At 38.4% G+C, this 15,990-nt stretch overlaps 1 protein-coding gene across 1 annotated transcript in view; it reads left to right on the top strand.

The window, feature by feature from the left end:
- Positions 1 to 640: 640 nt before the first annotated feature.
- LOC146616395 (general transcription factor IIF subunit 2-like) overlaps positions 641 to 15,990 on the top strand; it is a 61,781-nt gene continuing 46,431 nt past the window's right edge. The window contains exons 1-4 of the mRNA XM_085374349.1: positions 641 to 706; positions 2,059 to 2,132; positions 2,371 to 2,389; positions 3,176 to 3,320. Coding sequence (XP_085230475.1) covers positions 641 to 706; positions 2,059 to 2,132; positions 2,371 to 2,389; positions 3,176 to 3,320 — 304 coding nt within the window. The remainder of the gene's footprint in view (positions 707 to 2,058; positions 2,133 to 2,370; positions 2,390 to 3,175; positions 3,321 to 15,990) is intronic.

The following is a 15,990-nucleotide window of genomic DNA, read 5'->3' as shown; positions in this document are numbered from 1 at the left end:
AATATGCACATACTGAAGGCTTATTTTAGAAGAAATAGTCTAAGACTTGGATGGAGAAGGCTTAAGATCACAACCCTTAATCACTGTCTTGGTCATGGGATGTCATGTAATTTTAATAGGCAGCCTGTAGCTCATAAAATCACAGAAGCCTGTGGCATTTGTCCCCGTCATGTCATTACTTCTCCCCCAGCAGATCCGTGATAAATGAAGTCTTTAAAGAGCAAACAGTCCCACATTAATCAAAATATTGAGAGCTGAAAATCTGTCCACAGAAATGGTCACGCATGAGGACGTTACATAATAAAAATTAAGAGTATTAAGAGAAACTTTTTTTTTAATCTATGTGTGAACCTGCAGATAATGGAGGAAAATAAAGTGGTTTTCTTTTCTCCATGAAAGGATAAGAAGCGAGGTATAATCAGCCTCAGGCTATTTTACATAATAAAGCCAAGACTTAACATTTCTGTGCAAGTATTTTTTTTTAATCATAAAAATCCGTTTTATTTTGAAAGATAGAACAGGAAGTCTTATTTTGAAGCCTCCCTGCCTAATTGGATACTCCTGAGTAAATTGAACGGTCACCAGGCGTCCCTGTTTGTACTTGTTTATTTAGCCAATTCTCGCATTACTGTTTAAAACGATGTCAGAGAAAATGGAGGTTGACCTGACTGGAGTCAAACAAAGTAAAGGCGTGTGGCTTGTGAAGGTTTGTTTACCTGAAAATGATCAAATCACGACGTCATTTCATCTTCACAGACGTTCACAGGTGTTATCAGTTTATTGGTAACACACAGGCACTTCTTTGAAAAGTGATTTTTTTTTAAATAATTCACCTTACTTAAAGGTGTCGACTTGATCGAAGGATTGAAGCTACAGAACTTTTATTGCGCATTCATGTGGCGTGAGAATAATCGGAAAAACGAGCTTCCGGGTGCGGGTAACTTCACATGAACTTGGAAAAACGTTTTTTGTTGTTGTTGTTGTGTTTTGTTTTTTAAGAAGTGCTCGTACTTATTGTTTTACGCTAGGTGTTTAAGCGGAATATGTTTGTGTGTTTGTGACCAAGAGAAAAAACAACTGAAGCATTGACTTTGTGCATTCACGTGGTATCGTAGTAATGGGGAGGGAAAAGATTAGCCCACTTGGAAGAATCGGAGCAAGATTTTAAGCTGTCCTTTATCAATATCTAAGTCTAATAAATATTTCTTGCAATACAAGAAGTACAAATAATTGTGACTTGAGAAGAAAATAAAGAGAAAAGGAATGCATATGCTTGATATTCAAAATAAATTAGAGGATGGCTTTGTGACTTATTCCCTTGGTTATTCATTGTTTAATTCCTTAACGGGTGAGCACTTCTCTCACAGATCATCTGAATATAAAATAAAATTTTAAATGACTGCAAATTTCCAGTAATAAAATAAAACATCTGTTTTCTGTAAATGAATCTTAATCCCAAATAACACATCAAAGACATTTTCTCCCTCAGTCCAGAAAGTTTAAGATGAAAACATTCATAAAAATAAGTATAGAAAATGTAAAGATAATGATGTTATACTCAAGAAGTGGTTTCAGCTTTTCGTCAGGTATCTTGGACTCATACCTCTGGGATTACATCAGAAACTGTGTTGTTTTCCAACTTCAAGGCGGCAGCTAATGGTGCTAGCTCCCAGTGCATGTGATACTTATGATTAGAGCCCTTTGATAAGGGGACTAAACTAGCCATTTGATCATCTATCGATATCTGTATTTAAAACAGCAGCAATGGGAGAAACGTCCTTCAACCATGCTATGACCGCCAATGCATAGTTCACCCTAAAGATGCACATCGGGTGTGTTATTGCATTTAACCAGGACAAAAACAAAGTGACAGCAGATTATTTTAATTCATTTTATTTCCCTATACCTACCACCTATAGATCTCAGTCAGTAGGAAAAATATCAGCATATAAATTGGTCAACTAAAATTCAGGTAAACGCAACAGCCAGAAGAGCAACTCCCCCAAACATGAACGCACTCTTCTTATGATGCCTTTAAACTGGTGCATTTCTCTCCAGGTTCCCAAGTATTTATCTCAGCAGTGGGACAAAGCTGCAGAAAAGGGAGAAGTTGGAAAGATTGCCATTGGAAAGTAGGTACCGCAGTGTGGATGTGTCCATATTAGTTTTTAGTGTTAGTGCTGCAGTGATTAGCTGATTGTTCAGCAGCTGTTTTAAAAAGTATTTTTTAACAAAAATGGCAGTTTTTGAATGTTTATGTCATCATCATCATAAACTGAATCTTGGCTGTAGCTGTGGGAAAATTGTAATTATTGACTTATTGAGATTAATGAAATGTTAAATTATTCTGTTTTCTCACAATTCCGACAGGAAGCAAGGCAAAACAGAGGTGAGTCAGCTTTGGATGATTTGGTTTGTTGGTTAAATGTTTGAATAAAACACGCTGGTTTTTAACTACAATGAGATGACCTTTAAAGGCCTTTCCGCCTGTTTTCTTCCTGTTTTTTTAGATCAGCAGGAATGGCTTGTTTCTAATGATATACACACCTTCATACTAAATCAAGTTAGTTTCATATTTTTGGACATGGGTATCATTTTTAATATTTAACTTGTGTACCAAATATTTGCACTTATCTTGTGAATTAATGACTTAAAGTGCAGACTCTGGTTTAATTTGAGGGTTTTAGGAATTACACCTTGTATAAGAAAAATTAAAAAATATCACAAAGTTGAAAACAGTTTTCTTGTTGGTGTCAAGTGTTTCAGGCTTCAGGTATTTATCGCCTGCAAAAGGTTTGTCAACAAAGTATTAAAAATAAAGGTTTTATTACCAACGTGTAAAATATTGTGTTTAAAATGACTTTAAAAGTTAATGCAATATTGTTGTTGAGAGTCTGCCCGTCATTTGAGCTGAAACTCGATTGTTTTTTATCTGCTGTGATGGCCTACAGAGCTGGAATGATTAAAATCGTGTCACTGTCCAAATATCCGCAGTCCCACCTATATATTCTATATTTAAAATCAAGATTATATCACAGCTAGCTTTGTGTAATTTTACTCTTTCTTTCTTCTATATTACATCCCATCACTGTCTGCTGCTGCTCTGACCCACCTCCCTCTGATGGATCGATATGATTTCAGTGCATCGTGTTTGACCTCCAGCTTTGTTTCTCAGGTATGTTTCAGCCTCAGTGACGAGCTGATAGCCTTGGATGCTGTGGGGGAGAACGATGCATCACTGGAGGTCCCAAAGGATCATCCCTTCACAATGCACCCAGTGGGTGGACAGACCATGGCAGTCTTCAGCCACAGTAACACAGGTCAGTCTAAACCAGCTGTTCCAGCCCTCGTCTCCGTGCTGCTTTCGTGCCGGATCATGAAGCCATCTGGATCATGTTTGGTAGCTGGCTCGAGGGTTCAAACTGAAATAGATAGACAGTGCATGTGATTCCTGCAGGGTGGTGCATAATAAAGTCGAGAAAGATCGGCTTTGATATAAGAGGGAGAAAATATAAAAGTTCTGTTTTATTTAATAATTAAAGAAACTTTTTTTGGTTTTGCTTTCAATACGACCGAATCCTTCCTGCATATTCAGAGCAACAACTAAACAATCGTGATGCTTTTTTGTTTGCAGTGTTCGTAACAGTGCACATAAGGATTCCTGAATCAGCCTACAAGTGTCTTTCCACTTTTAAGAGGTTATTAAGAGAGAGGTGCAGCAGAGGTGGAACAAACGTGTCTTAATTTTGACCAGGAGATTGACTCTGGGGCCGTTAGACTTCTTTTAAATGAGACCCACTAAGGCCATTTCCAGCTCTGTATTTTTATTCTTGGATTCTATTAAAGTGCTTTGCATAATTCACAGTTTTCAGATTTAACAATGTTATACAAGGCCTTGGTGCAGTCCTGTTTTAGCTCTTGTTTTAAGGAGACCCTTGTTTTTCAGGTAGCTTTCTTTTTATTGGCTGCTACTCACAAGCAGAATTGACTTGGCTGGTGAGTTATTACGCACTCATTAGCTGGTTCCAGCTTCCATGGTCACCGTCCCACTGTCTGTATCCACACTTTTCCTGGGGCTAGTTCATCCTCCCCTCCAGTTCTTCTTACAAAAAGCGTCCCACTGTGCTTTTCATATACCACACCCGGCCACAAGCCAGCGAGCTGTGCTTCTTATGCATTTAAAGTTGGAGAATAGATTGAGATTGTTGAGGCTCAAAGACCTCTAGTCATTTACTTTGCCCAGTAAAACAGAAAGACTTGGCTCCAGGGATCCTGAAGGGAATCAGTTGCTTGAGAGATCGATTAGTCTTTCACTTCAAATCAGGTCAGGGGAACAATTTGCACGTCAGGACCACTTTGGGTCTTCACCAGAGCCTGGCTTTGCAGAGTTAGGCGAGAATGTAATGCGTATGGAGAATTCACAGCAAGCAAGTAGGCATCGTGCGCACTGCCTCCTGTGAGCTGTACCCAGACAGCAGCTTCATCTAAACCTCAGCTAAAGTGAGACCACCTCTGTGCAGACTTGATTTTATCTGTTATCTGTTATCTGGAGTTCATGTGTGACAACAGCTTAAATTAGGTTTAGTTACAAAAACAACTATGTTATGGTTAGAAGTTTAAAATACAATTTTTTTTTTTTTACTCTGTTAAAATGTTTAGAAAGCTCAATTTTCAAGGTCAATGGGGCGCAGAGTCGTTTTCTGAGGTAGCGTTGTCTGATTAAGAAAAGAGAAGTTGTTGTATAATCAGAAAAACAGGAAAAATGTGGTTTAGATCCAAGGCAGGCATCAGCATTAGAGTAGCTTCCTTGCACACTTGCAATATATTATGCTAATGCTGTGGAATGAGTTCCAGTCAAAGCAACCATAAAAGCCATTTTCTGGTTCCTCTAATTGTAAAGTATTGATCGATCGGAGAATAGAAAGAGAAAAGTCTTTGAGCTGCCATGTTGACGACTAATATAAGGGGGAAGAAAAGCTGGGAATCTACTCAGGATGTGACATTTAAGTAGCCTTCGAGTCTCTTAGGTTTACTTGCACTGATGGAAAGCTGTTTTTGATATATTCTGCACTGATTGCACTGTAAAATTCATGAGGATACTCGGAGAGCGGCTTCTGATTTGTGGAGGACGTTCGCTGCCAGGCACGATGTGTCATACCCCGTCTGAGCCAAAGGGATTTGTCGGGATTTGCATCAGACCAAGGGCTTAAAAATAGCTGCAACTGTATGGTTTGGTGTCTGGGAGTGTGTGAACCATGAATTACAATAGATTAGAGTGTTAATTTTAAAGGGATAACTTTATTTTAACACTTGAACAAGTCGAGTGAATCAAAAGTAAAGAACAATGAACTGGATTTTAATTAACATTTCTAGGCAATACAAAGGGGAATAACTGAAAGTTAAATTATTAGAAAATGGAAAGAAAAGCTCCCTGACGTGGAATAAAAATTTTTTTTCTCAGTTCAGTGAAAACTTCCATTTAGTGAAAAGGTAAATAAATGGCAGGGGGTGGGGTGCTCAAATCAGCAAAATGTCAAGAGCAATTCTGCAGCTCCCAGGGTGCCGGTGCTCAGTAACAACGAAATAACTGTTTGTGGTGGTGGTGGTGCTTTTTTTTTTTGTTTGTTTTTTTTTTTAAACCCCGATAAGGGGGCACGCATTTGGGTGGTGGTGTATTTCGAGCGCTCCCCGGGCGTTACCAGATTAGTTTTGACTGGAGACCAGAAGTCTGTCCAGAGTGGAAGGTGTGAATCCGAATGGAGCAGTGAATACATTTCGTGGGCAGTTTGGAGAGAAAAAGAACATTTTTTTTTTTTTTTTGTGGGGGTTTTTTTTCCCCCAGCAACACGACAGATAAAGCTTTTTTTTTTTTTTTTTTTTTTTTAAATATTACATTCTACAGCAAAGAAACAGAACAGAAACACCTCACCGCAAGTAAATTTTAACTTAATCTTTGAAGATATTTTCAGAACACTAATTGGAAAAACAAAGTTTTAATGCTTGGTTACTTTAATGTAGGGTTACTGCAGCTCCTGACCCTTTTCTTTTGGACTTTGAAACCTGAAGTGATACCTGAACATAAATATAACAAAAAAATATTACGGGTGAAAGCCTGAAACTTTTACTGGCTTTTCTCACCATAAAAATGAACCAGGGGACAGATACCTAAAAAATATCTGAGTATTGACTAGATAAAATACAGAGTTGCATATTTGAGTGCACACTAATAAAAAAAGGACAATTTCTGAATGGTTTACAGCTTTATTTATAAAACACACAGTGTACTTTCTTAATCACAAAATTGAAGAAAATATATTGAATTTAACCTTGAGATCCACTTTATAGACAAGCATATTCCCCTGGAGGAGTCTAATAATTCAGGTTAAGATTAAAATGTACTAAGAGGCATTAACACGCACATATATAACAGTTGTCATATGTACAAATAAATAAATAAAAACCATTAAGCGTAATGAAAAAAGAATTAGTAACTCATTTCATGTGAGTAGCCTTGCAAGGTCTACTTGCCGTGTTCACATACTGCGATTAGGAGCCTGTATTATTGTAGGGTAACAATCCTACAGTAATACAGAGAAAACCCTAACAATTAGATGGCCCTCTCTAGCTACAGTGGGAAAGAAAAACTCCCTTTCAACAGGAAGAAACCTCCAGCAGAACCAGGCTCAGGGGAAGCAGCCATGTATAGAATGGCACAATATTTGGACTTATTTTCAGAAGTTTTATAACTCTTTCCATGGATAAAGACTTACCACATGGTCATTCAACAGAATAATGTAATAAGTAGATTTTTTAATTATTTATGTCATTAAAAAATTCAGTTTTTACAAGTGGTCCACAGTGTCAAAAGAGAGAGAGAAAAAAGGGTGAATACCATGTGAATTAACAAAAACTATATAGTAGCCTTTAAACTTTTGTTTTATAATTACAGGACAATCTGGGCAATGATGAGATTTACTCGTCCGGCCTGCCTAAGATCAGAATGGGCTGTATGTGGCCCACGATATTTGACATCCCTGATTTGGATGGTCGAGCAGAAAGACCACAATAATCTGAGGTGGAATGACTCCAGAATGAGCTGATGTTGGACTGTGTCACAGAGAAACCAAAGCAGTGCTCCTGCTTTGTGTGACTGACTTGCAAATAGTGACTCAGCCCTGCAGCTTGTATACATGGGTGTCAGTAACAATAGATTTTAAGAGCTGGAGCTGACATGAAGATGGCGGTGTAGCCAAACCATTAGTACCAACACATTCACCGTGTCAAATTTGCAGACATGTTGGTCGTGTATAGTTTGCTGAAAAGGAAGGCAGTGTTCATAGAGTAAATTTACTACACGAGCGGTTCAGTTATAAGAATGGCTCCCACGTAAGCCAGACATGAGCTCATGTGTTTATATTGGTTGATACTAATTTATACTTTAATTAATAGGCTTCAACACCACAAGCACCATTGGGAAATCCAGTCCACGAGTCAAGTTATTTGTGATACTATATTTATGTCTGTCTGTGTAGGGTAAAGGCCTGAATAACAACCAACACAGACATGCTTGTGTGCAGTCTGTTGGCAACAGCAGCCGTTGGTGCTGCGCGGGGACAGAAAGGTGATAAGTTTATTTCAGTTTATAGTTCACCACGAAGAGAAAGAAGTGAAGAAAAACCATTAAAGATCAAGAAAGTTTACATGAGAACTCTGGAAAGTGGATTTTTTAAAATTGTTTTTAACACTCATTAAGCTAGAGGACCAATTACAGCACAGATGCAAATGTTAGTAGCCCTCAGACAAGTTGTTCCAAAAGACTTTAACACTGCCCCCTGGTGTGAGTCTACAGCTATAGCATGTAGAAATGTGAGGATCTAGATATCAAAGTAGCATTGCCACTAATGATGGACACTTTAAAACTTTAAACAGGTTCAAGCCAAAACTTTATTTGTTTTTTTTTACTGCACGTTGACTTCATTTTTTTAGCCAAAGTATTAAAAAAAGTTAATTAAAGTAAATCCCTGTTGTTTTAAATCTGAACCAGTCTTTCTTTCAATATAGGAAAATTTCACTTTCAATATTTATTTTCCAGTTCACAGAAACGAATCAATTCCCAAATCCTCCACAACTCATGTTTCCAAAAAACAAATATGTCCTCCAGCATTTGAGAGTATTATGCAACCCTTTTAAATGTTTTAATGGGACCCTGTGTGCCCGTGTAGGAAAGAAAATTCAATTTTGGTAAAGAGATAATAGTTTAGGCCATTAGACTGACGGTGATGCAGCTTTTGTAGTTTTGCCTCTGTGCACCGTCGCTGTGGATTTTAAATCGAACAATAAAAATGCGACTGAAGTGCAGACTTTTGGCTTTAATTCAAGGAGTTTAAATAAAGTGATGCATTAACTGTTTGGCAGCATTTTGACAGATAGTCCTCCATTTCTAGCAGCTTGAAAGCAATTTTTACAAAAGGTTTGTTTGTTTTTTAATACTTGCAGTCATTTTTGCCTGAAGTCTAGAACCTCCTTTGAAATGCTGTACCGTGCCTTTTCTCTTTAGTAACTGAAAGACATGCTGTATTAGGTTGAGATCGAGTAACAAACATGTAGTATATGTTTTTGTTTTTTTTATCTGTTCGAACAGTTTTGCAGCATTTAACTAAATTATTCACATTCTGGGATCTTTTAGGTGTTTCTGTGCTGCGGAGCTGGCAATTGCACTCAGTCCTTTTAAGAATGCACCTGGTTGTTTATTTGGACACTCCTAAAGTCATTCCTCTGTCTCTAGTTTATTAGGTTATTGGTTTATTTTTGGTTTTTCAGCTTGGAGATAGCTTCCTTCACTTGCATTAGCATCTCTTTGAACCTCGTATTGAGAGTTGCCAGCAAACAGCTACAAAATGCAAGTTTAATATTTAGAATCAACCCCAGATGTTTTTTTAAGCTTAAAAAAGAAATGAGGTACCAAGCCTCACTTGGCCATAAAACTGCCTGTCAGTTGTCCAATGACTTTAGAGCATCTGAAAATAATGACTCTGTATAAAAAGAAAAACTCTTTCTTAAACAGTTAATGCCATACTTTTGTTGAAATCCTTTAAATAAAGCTGAAAGTCTCTACTCAGTCACATCTGTAATATTTAAAATCCACTGTGGTTGTGCACAGAGGCAAAATTGCGAAAAATTGTCATGGTTCAAAACCTTTTGGACCTAATTGTGTTTATGAATATTTGCACTATCCCCAAATCACAGAATAATAATTAATATCGACGTTATCAGCCATCTCTGTCTCAGAAAACTATTACCAAACTGTAATGAAAATTAAAATAAAGCGTTGTCCTTATCGAGGTTTATTCTATCACCGCCTTCACGCACTTTAGATGCACCCACACTTGCATGTGCATGTTAATACCTCCTACATGTGATAATGGATATTTCAGTTTCTCTTTTTCAAGGCTTTTTTCTGTTTGTTCAGTCCTTTATTAAAACCAGAAACAGAAACACTTTAATACGTGCTGAAGTGAAAATTTTCAGCAGAAGTTTAGAGTTGTAATTTTTTTAAATAATTTTTTTTATTTTTTAAAGAGAGAAACATTATTGCGTTAGTCTGCAGCAGCAGAAGCAGCAGTGGGTGGGCACAGGTGTCAGAGGATCACCAGGATTATAATCTTATGTTTGTGAATGTGGAAACGGCACAGGAGGCGTTTAAACCTCTTCATTTTTTTTCTAGAAGGTGTTGGTGCTCCAGATGGCTGGCCTGACTGCCAGAGTGCACTGGAAACAAGACGTAGGATAATGTCCTCTGAGATGCGGTGGTGTGTAGTCTCTATTTACCTGACCGGCGCTCAGCTCCACCCCCACTCGCCCACAGGAAAGGTGTACTGTATGACACCGGTCTCCCACTCGCTTCCCCACAGTCTCGCACTCCGAAGCGCACACGTACAATTACACAGCAGCTTTCCAGCCGTAACCGTACCTGCGCACGCACGCACGCCTGCACGGGTTTGATCTGCACTTGCACTCTCGCTCTCACACTTTTTGCCTCACCTACTCAAATGTTAACAGATTCTTGACACCTCGGCCAAAGCAGGTTCAGGCTATATTTTGAAATAATGGATTTTCTGTGTGATACATTTGGGAAATTATATAATCAGCCATTGGCATTTAAATTTCCACTATATTACCTTCTCTTGACTCCTTTTAGAGATCGCAGTGGGTTTGAATCCTAGTTAAACTCAATTTAATCAATGTTTGCAGTCATTGTAGATGTCGCATGTTTATAAATTGACCTTTTTTAAGTACAGTTGGTCTGAACTAACTTAAAGGCAGAGACGATGTCATTAATTATATCATGGCTGCAGTTCTAGTCATCACTACTAAAGTGAATTGTAACTGAATTTTATTTTCAGTTACAGTTTTGGCTTCCAAACATTAATAAATCGAGAGAAACTGACTGTTGTGCTTTGTTTTGAAAAAGTTTTCCTGTTTTGTCTTTGAGCGCATCCTTTTCATTTGCTTTGCTTTCAAATTCTCTTTCTACCAGACTGTCGCATGGTGACTTCAGTTCACATTTTATTATTTATTTTTAATTTGAGTTGTAATTAAGGTTTAAGGAAATATGCTCAATTACAAAGCTATGTTTCATCTCTTTAATGAATCCACTGAGAGTAATTTTGTTTAATAAATACATATCATGTTTTTTTTTTTTCTTTGGTCATAATCAGTCTTACTGCACAGCTGGATTACTGTCAGACCTACACGTGCTGGTATTATTATCCACAGAATGTCATCAGCTATAGATCCTTATATAGAAAAGTCTTTGATCAGACTCAGCTTTGTATATTTACACATCAAGGGACATGAACTTTTTCCTTACCCTCATTGTACTCAGTAGAATAGACAAACAGAAAATAACAAGTATAGCATATTTATATGTATATTTGTATGTGCATTTGTGCAGAGTGGAGATTGGGGATAAATTATGGACTAACTGGTTACTATACATGCATGAGGACTGGACAGTGTAGATATGTATGACAAAGCAGAAGTACAGGATGTTGAAATTGCAAGATTTTAAGAAACTAAATACTAAAATGATACCTTTTAGAGTGAGAAAATATCAGAAGCGGCATTATTACTAGTCTTAATTTAATAACAATTTATTCCCTTAAAATCTTGTGATTCAAGTGTACTTACTATTTGCAATCGAGTTTATTTTATTTGGTTGGTTGATTTGGTTGATTTGATCATTTGTTTAGTTTTCAATAGTTTCGATGTCTGACTGCTCCCTTTAGGGATCATCTCTGTGATATATTATCATTATTAACGCATGACGATGGCCAAAAATCAAACTCCAGTCTTCAAACTGGGAACCCTCACACCTGCTGTATGTGGTCCGGCTCAGTTCATGACACACTAACTCTAAACTTGATTTCCAGTTGTGACTGAAGTGACTATTTATCACTGACAAACATCTATCTAAAAACCTAAAAAAAGGTGTTATTCAGTTGAAGAATTGGAATAACGCTATATAAAACTGTGTGGCAGTGATATGCAAATTACATTGTGACGCAAAAGCGTTTCTTCCATTTAACGTCCCAGAGTTGGCTGGGCCTGCTTGATCCATCTCTGCTTGTAAAGAAATATGTAATTTAGCCAACCACGCAGTGTCTAATCCATATAATCCAAACATTTCAGACTCTGTATAATGCATTCCTCCACCTCTGCTATACAAGTATGCACTGATCCAACAATTGTAAAAGGTTTTTAATTGTGACCATTCATGATTGATACGAGCACAAATGGTGCCTGACATGCCTTTTGTCCTGTAAGGCTGCTAGCTAAATGTTCCTCCATTATTTCCCCTCTCGTTGTTCTGCTTTGTTCCGGCAAAAAGAACCAGGTATTGATTAAGAGGTTGCTAAGCAACAGGCTTAGCTGCCACAGTAGCGTGCAGAAGAGAAAAGAAAAGCCAGATGTAATGTGCTGCTCTGCTACAGTAGAGTCTGTGTGAAGCTTTCACTCCGACTTTGCAGTCCTTGAGTTCTTTGAAACTATTGAAAACCACAGAACAGTCTGTCCTCTTATTATCAGTGTTTACACAGCTACAGGATTCACTTTGAGTTCTTTTATAACTTTGCACACTTGTTGAAACACTCGGGTGTGTAGTCCCTTTTCCTTCTTGTATGTTCTGGTTCGCTTTACAGTCTGTTGAGACTATTAATAATAAAATGTCTTTTCTGAATAGATATTTTATTTTGTAGGATTGACTCTACCGCTCTTGTGCGGTGTAATCGTGCAATTCTGAACCCCGTTAGTGTGTTTGAATAAATTTTCTTGTAAAAACATTTTAATGCTAATCTATGCTTTAATGCTCCTAAAACTGATAAAGTTAACTTCTAATAAGCTCACACCTGCATACAACAGTCCTTTACCTGCATTTGTTTATGAAACTAGAGTTGACTCCTCTTGTTTTAAAAAGTTAGAAAATATCTGATCACTTGATTAGATACAGAAAAGTGCAGGTAGCCCAAAGTCAAGAAGATGTGTAGCTCTGAAGGTAACTATTGATCTTTGAGTCCAAACCCTGCACTGCTGACGAGTGAGGAAGTCGATGCAGAGCTTTGCAGATGCTGCTCTGCTTGTGGTTTCCTGCTGTCTCCTGACACTTGAAGGCACCATTAAAAATATGTGGAAGTCAGTAGGGCTGTGCGATATGACCAAAATCTCATATCCCGATATAAGAATTCTATCGTCCCGATAACGATATAAATCACAAAAATGTAACATTTTCTGTGAATCTCGGGCAGCTCGACTTGTGTGAAGTGTTTCCAGCTGCGCGTCCTTTACCCGGAGTCGAGTGTTTTAACCGATGCATGAAACTATACATTTTTAGACATAAGTTGTAACGGCCGCCGTTTTCTTTGTATTTATTACACGGTGTGCTGCGGGGAAAAGCCTGTTCTAACGTTTGAGTCTAAGGTTTATTTTTTAGCACCTGGCGGCTCTTTTTTACTTCTCATCCGTAAATAATCTGCTCTTTCACGTGATTCAGTTTATTTTGAAAAGTCTCAACAGGATCTTGAGCTTTATTGTGAAAGGTTTATGTGGAACATAAACAAGCGGACACGCGAAGGTGTTACCGTCGCTGTTGCTAATGACAACGCGTAAAAACAGGCGCTTGTCGGTCAGCAGTGTGGTTATATTACATATAAGAGAAAGAGAGAACTTTAATAAATTAACATAGCCACTACAGTGACCATCAGAACGACGAATAAATATTGCCATAAACAGTTTACTTTGCGACACCACGAAACAAACGATAGCGTAAAATGAAACGATAGATGTTTTTATATCGTCATCCGAGATATATATATATATATATATATATATATATATATATATATATATATATATATATATATATATATATATATATATATATATATATATATATATATTATTATTATTAGTTCAAAGAACAGTACTGTATCAAGCTGTGAAGGCTTCAGACCACAAATGAACGTATTTCTAAAGTCTGTGTGCTTTAGTAATAGATTTATTTATGCTGAAATGATATCAAGTATGTCACAAAGTTTGCTAAACACTGGGAAGAGCTTGAAGCAAAGGAAGCAGTTGCGGTGTATCTGGTTTGTTATATTTTAAGGAGCTTATCTTGAATGTGTCTGTGTTTCGTTGTTGATGAGATGTTATGTCACTGTGTAATTTGTTGTAGTGCGTCATCACAATGCTGAGAACTTTCTGTTGAGAAAGATAACCCAGGAAGAAAAGCAGCTGGCAAAGGTGATTTCAGTGACTTTGAACATGGCACAGGGTGGTGGTTGGTGCCACGCAGGCAGAAACTCCTGATCTGTTGAGATTTTACAAACAACCATCTCTAGAGTTTATACAAAATGGTCTGAAAAAGAGAAAATATCCAGTGAGCTGCAGTTCTCTTGTTGAAAATGAATTGTTAATGCCAGAGGTTAGAGGAGAAGTTGCCAGGCTACTCTGAGCTGATTTGAAGGCTACATGGATTACAGAAGCAGAAGACGGCACAAGGTGCCACTCCTGTGGGCAAGGAACAAGAAACTGAGACTACTGTTTGCATGCACTCACCAGAATTGGACAACAGAAGACAGGAAAAATGTTTCCTGGTCTGATGAGTAGTGTGCTGTGTGAGGGATAGCTTCTTAGCATACTTTGGTACTCTGGTACCAACTGAGCATTGTTTAAACTCAAAGACTCATGTCCATCATTTTATTGCACCTGCTTCCAGCAGAATAACCAGGCATGTCACAGAGCTCAAATCATTTCAAACTGGTAGTCAGATTGTCTCCACTGTCACCAGATCTCAATCCAATAGAGCACATTTAGGATGTGGTATAAAGGGAGATTCACGTCATGGACATAGAGCCGACAACATGTCATGTCAACATGGACCAAAATCTCTGAGGAATGTTTCCAGCACCTTGTTGAATCTGTTTCATGAAGAAAAGGGGGACATACCTAAAATGGTCATCTCAGGCACAGGAGCCTGGCTGTGAGCGCAGGGGTTTCCACCACCTGCTATTCATACCTTCTGTCTGAGAGGGGCAGCCAATCAGAAGAAAGCTGGCTTAAAGGGAGCATAGCTATAAACACGTGTTTTAAATTTTAGGCCACATGTGAACTGAGGGGCTACACAAAATAAGAAGTATCTTTAATTATCAAGAGAACATTTAAAGAGATGAAATATGGAGCTAGAAATGAGCATAAATCATTTTAAGTGCGAGTGCAGATGGATTCTGGGCAATATTTGTCATTGCTCACACCAACCAAGTCATTCTTGGAGGAACGGACGGAGGAAGGCATTTGAAACTGTGTCTGTAATGGCGATCGTTGCTTTAGGTTTTCTAAATGCCTACTACTGTGATTCCTTATGAGAGCATCTATAAAACCAGGGCCTCCTCCCACTCTGCAGCTCCATATTTAAGATGTGACCCTGTGTGTTGGAGTGCGACAGCTTGATAAAGTCACCATCTGTAGTCTGACTGATAAATACTGATTGGCTTGGCTGTTGTTCCGAACAGGAAGCATGCGTTTACAACAACAATATCAGATCTCCGAGAGAGACAAAAGTGGAAATGTGGGCAGCGATTCAGAGGGCTGTGAGCAGGCTAAATATAAAGCAGAAATTGTCCTGTGTTGTTATTTGAAATCCCTGTTGCACAGTAGCATCACGCTCAAAAGTTCTGGAAGCGCGCAGGCTGCTGGTTGGATCCCGGGCAGACTGTCGTAGGTGTTTTATTGAAGGAGTGCGGGTGGCTTAGCTTTATAGGTTCATTCCACCAGTGTGGTTTATGAATTGCTGAGGCTTTAGAGAGGAATATCTCTTGACTGGATACCTCTTGAAAAAAAGCATGGCTTTGTAGTTAGATGACACTAACAGCCGATGCTTGGTTATATCTGGCTTCATTCAGAAGCGTTCAGCAGGCTTTCCAGTATGAATTGTTTGTATTCATCTCCAGCTTTCAGCCATCTTCTCGCCATGCTAGAAGTTGTGCACGAATAGTGGAAAGGCTGGGCCGTTTCCTTGGCTGACGTCAAGGAGCAGTCTTTCTGTGTTTTGTTAGGCGAGTCAAGGCTGCGGTAAGCCAGTGGGGAGGCTTCCCAGCTCCCTCCGCCTGCTTTCACTGGGCTCAAACCTCTTGGGCATCCTTGCAGTCAGGGCTGGTTGAAGCTGTCAGCTCTCTCCTTTTGCACTGCTCTCTCGCAGCGCAGAGCATATCTCTGAAAATATAATGTCACAGGTATTGTTGGAAGTAATTTGTTCGCAAGCTGACATTTGTTTTGCTGTGTTTATGTGTCTGGAGACCCTCACTTTCAGCTTTGTGCTTTTATTTCCTCCTTTGTCTCCCTCCTCTCATTTATTCGGGTCACGTTTGGGCTGGTAGCTGCACATCGGGAGCGTAAGAATCCATTGTTACCAATCAACACATACATTTTAAAAGCTCA

Source organism: Diplotaxodon limnothrissa, linkage group LG16 (genome assembly GCF_057381915.1).
Source record: "Diplotaxodon limnothrissa isolate DT_005_m linkage group LG16, D_limnothrissa_male_GT1.1, whole genome shotgun sequence".
Classification (NCBI taxonomy): domain Eukaryota; kingdom Metazoa; phylum Chordata; class Actinopteri; order Cichliformes; family Cichlidae; genus Diplotaxodon; species Diplotaxodon limnothrissa.
Note: the sequence above shows the minus strand (reverse complement) of the source record. Positions and strands in the feature narration are given on the sequence as shown.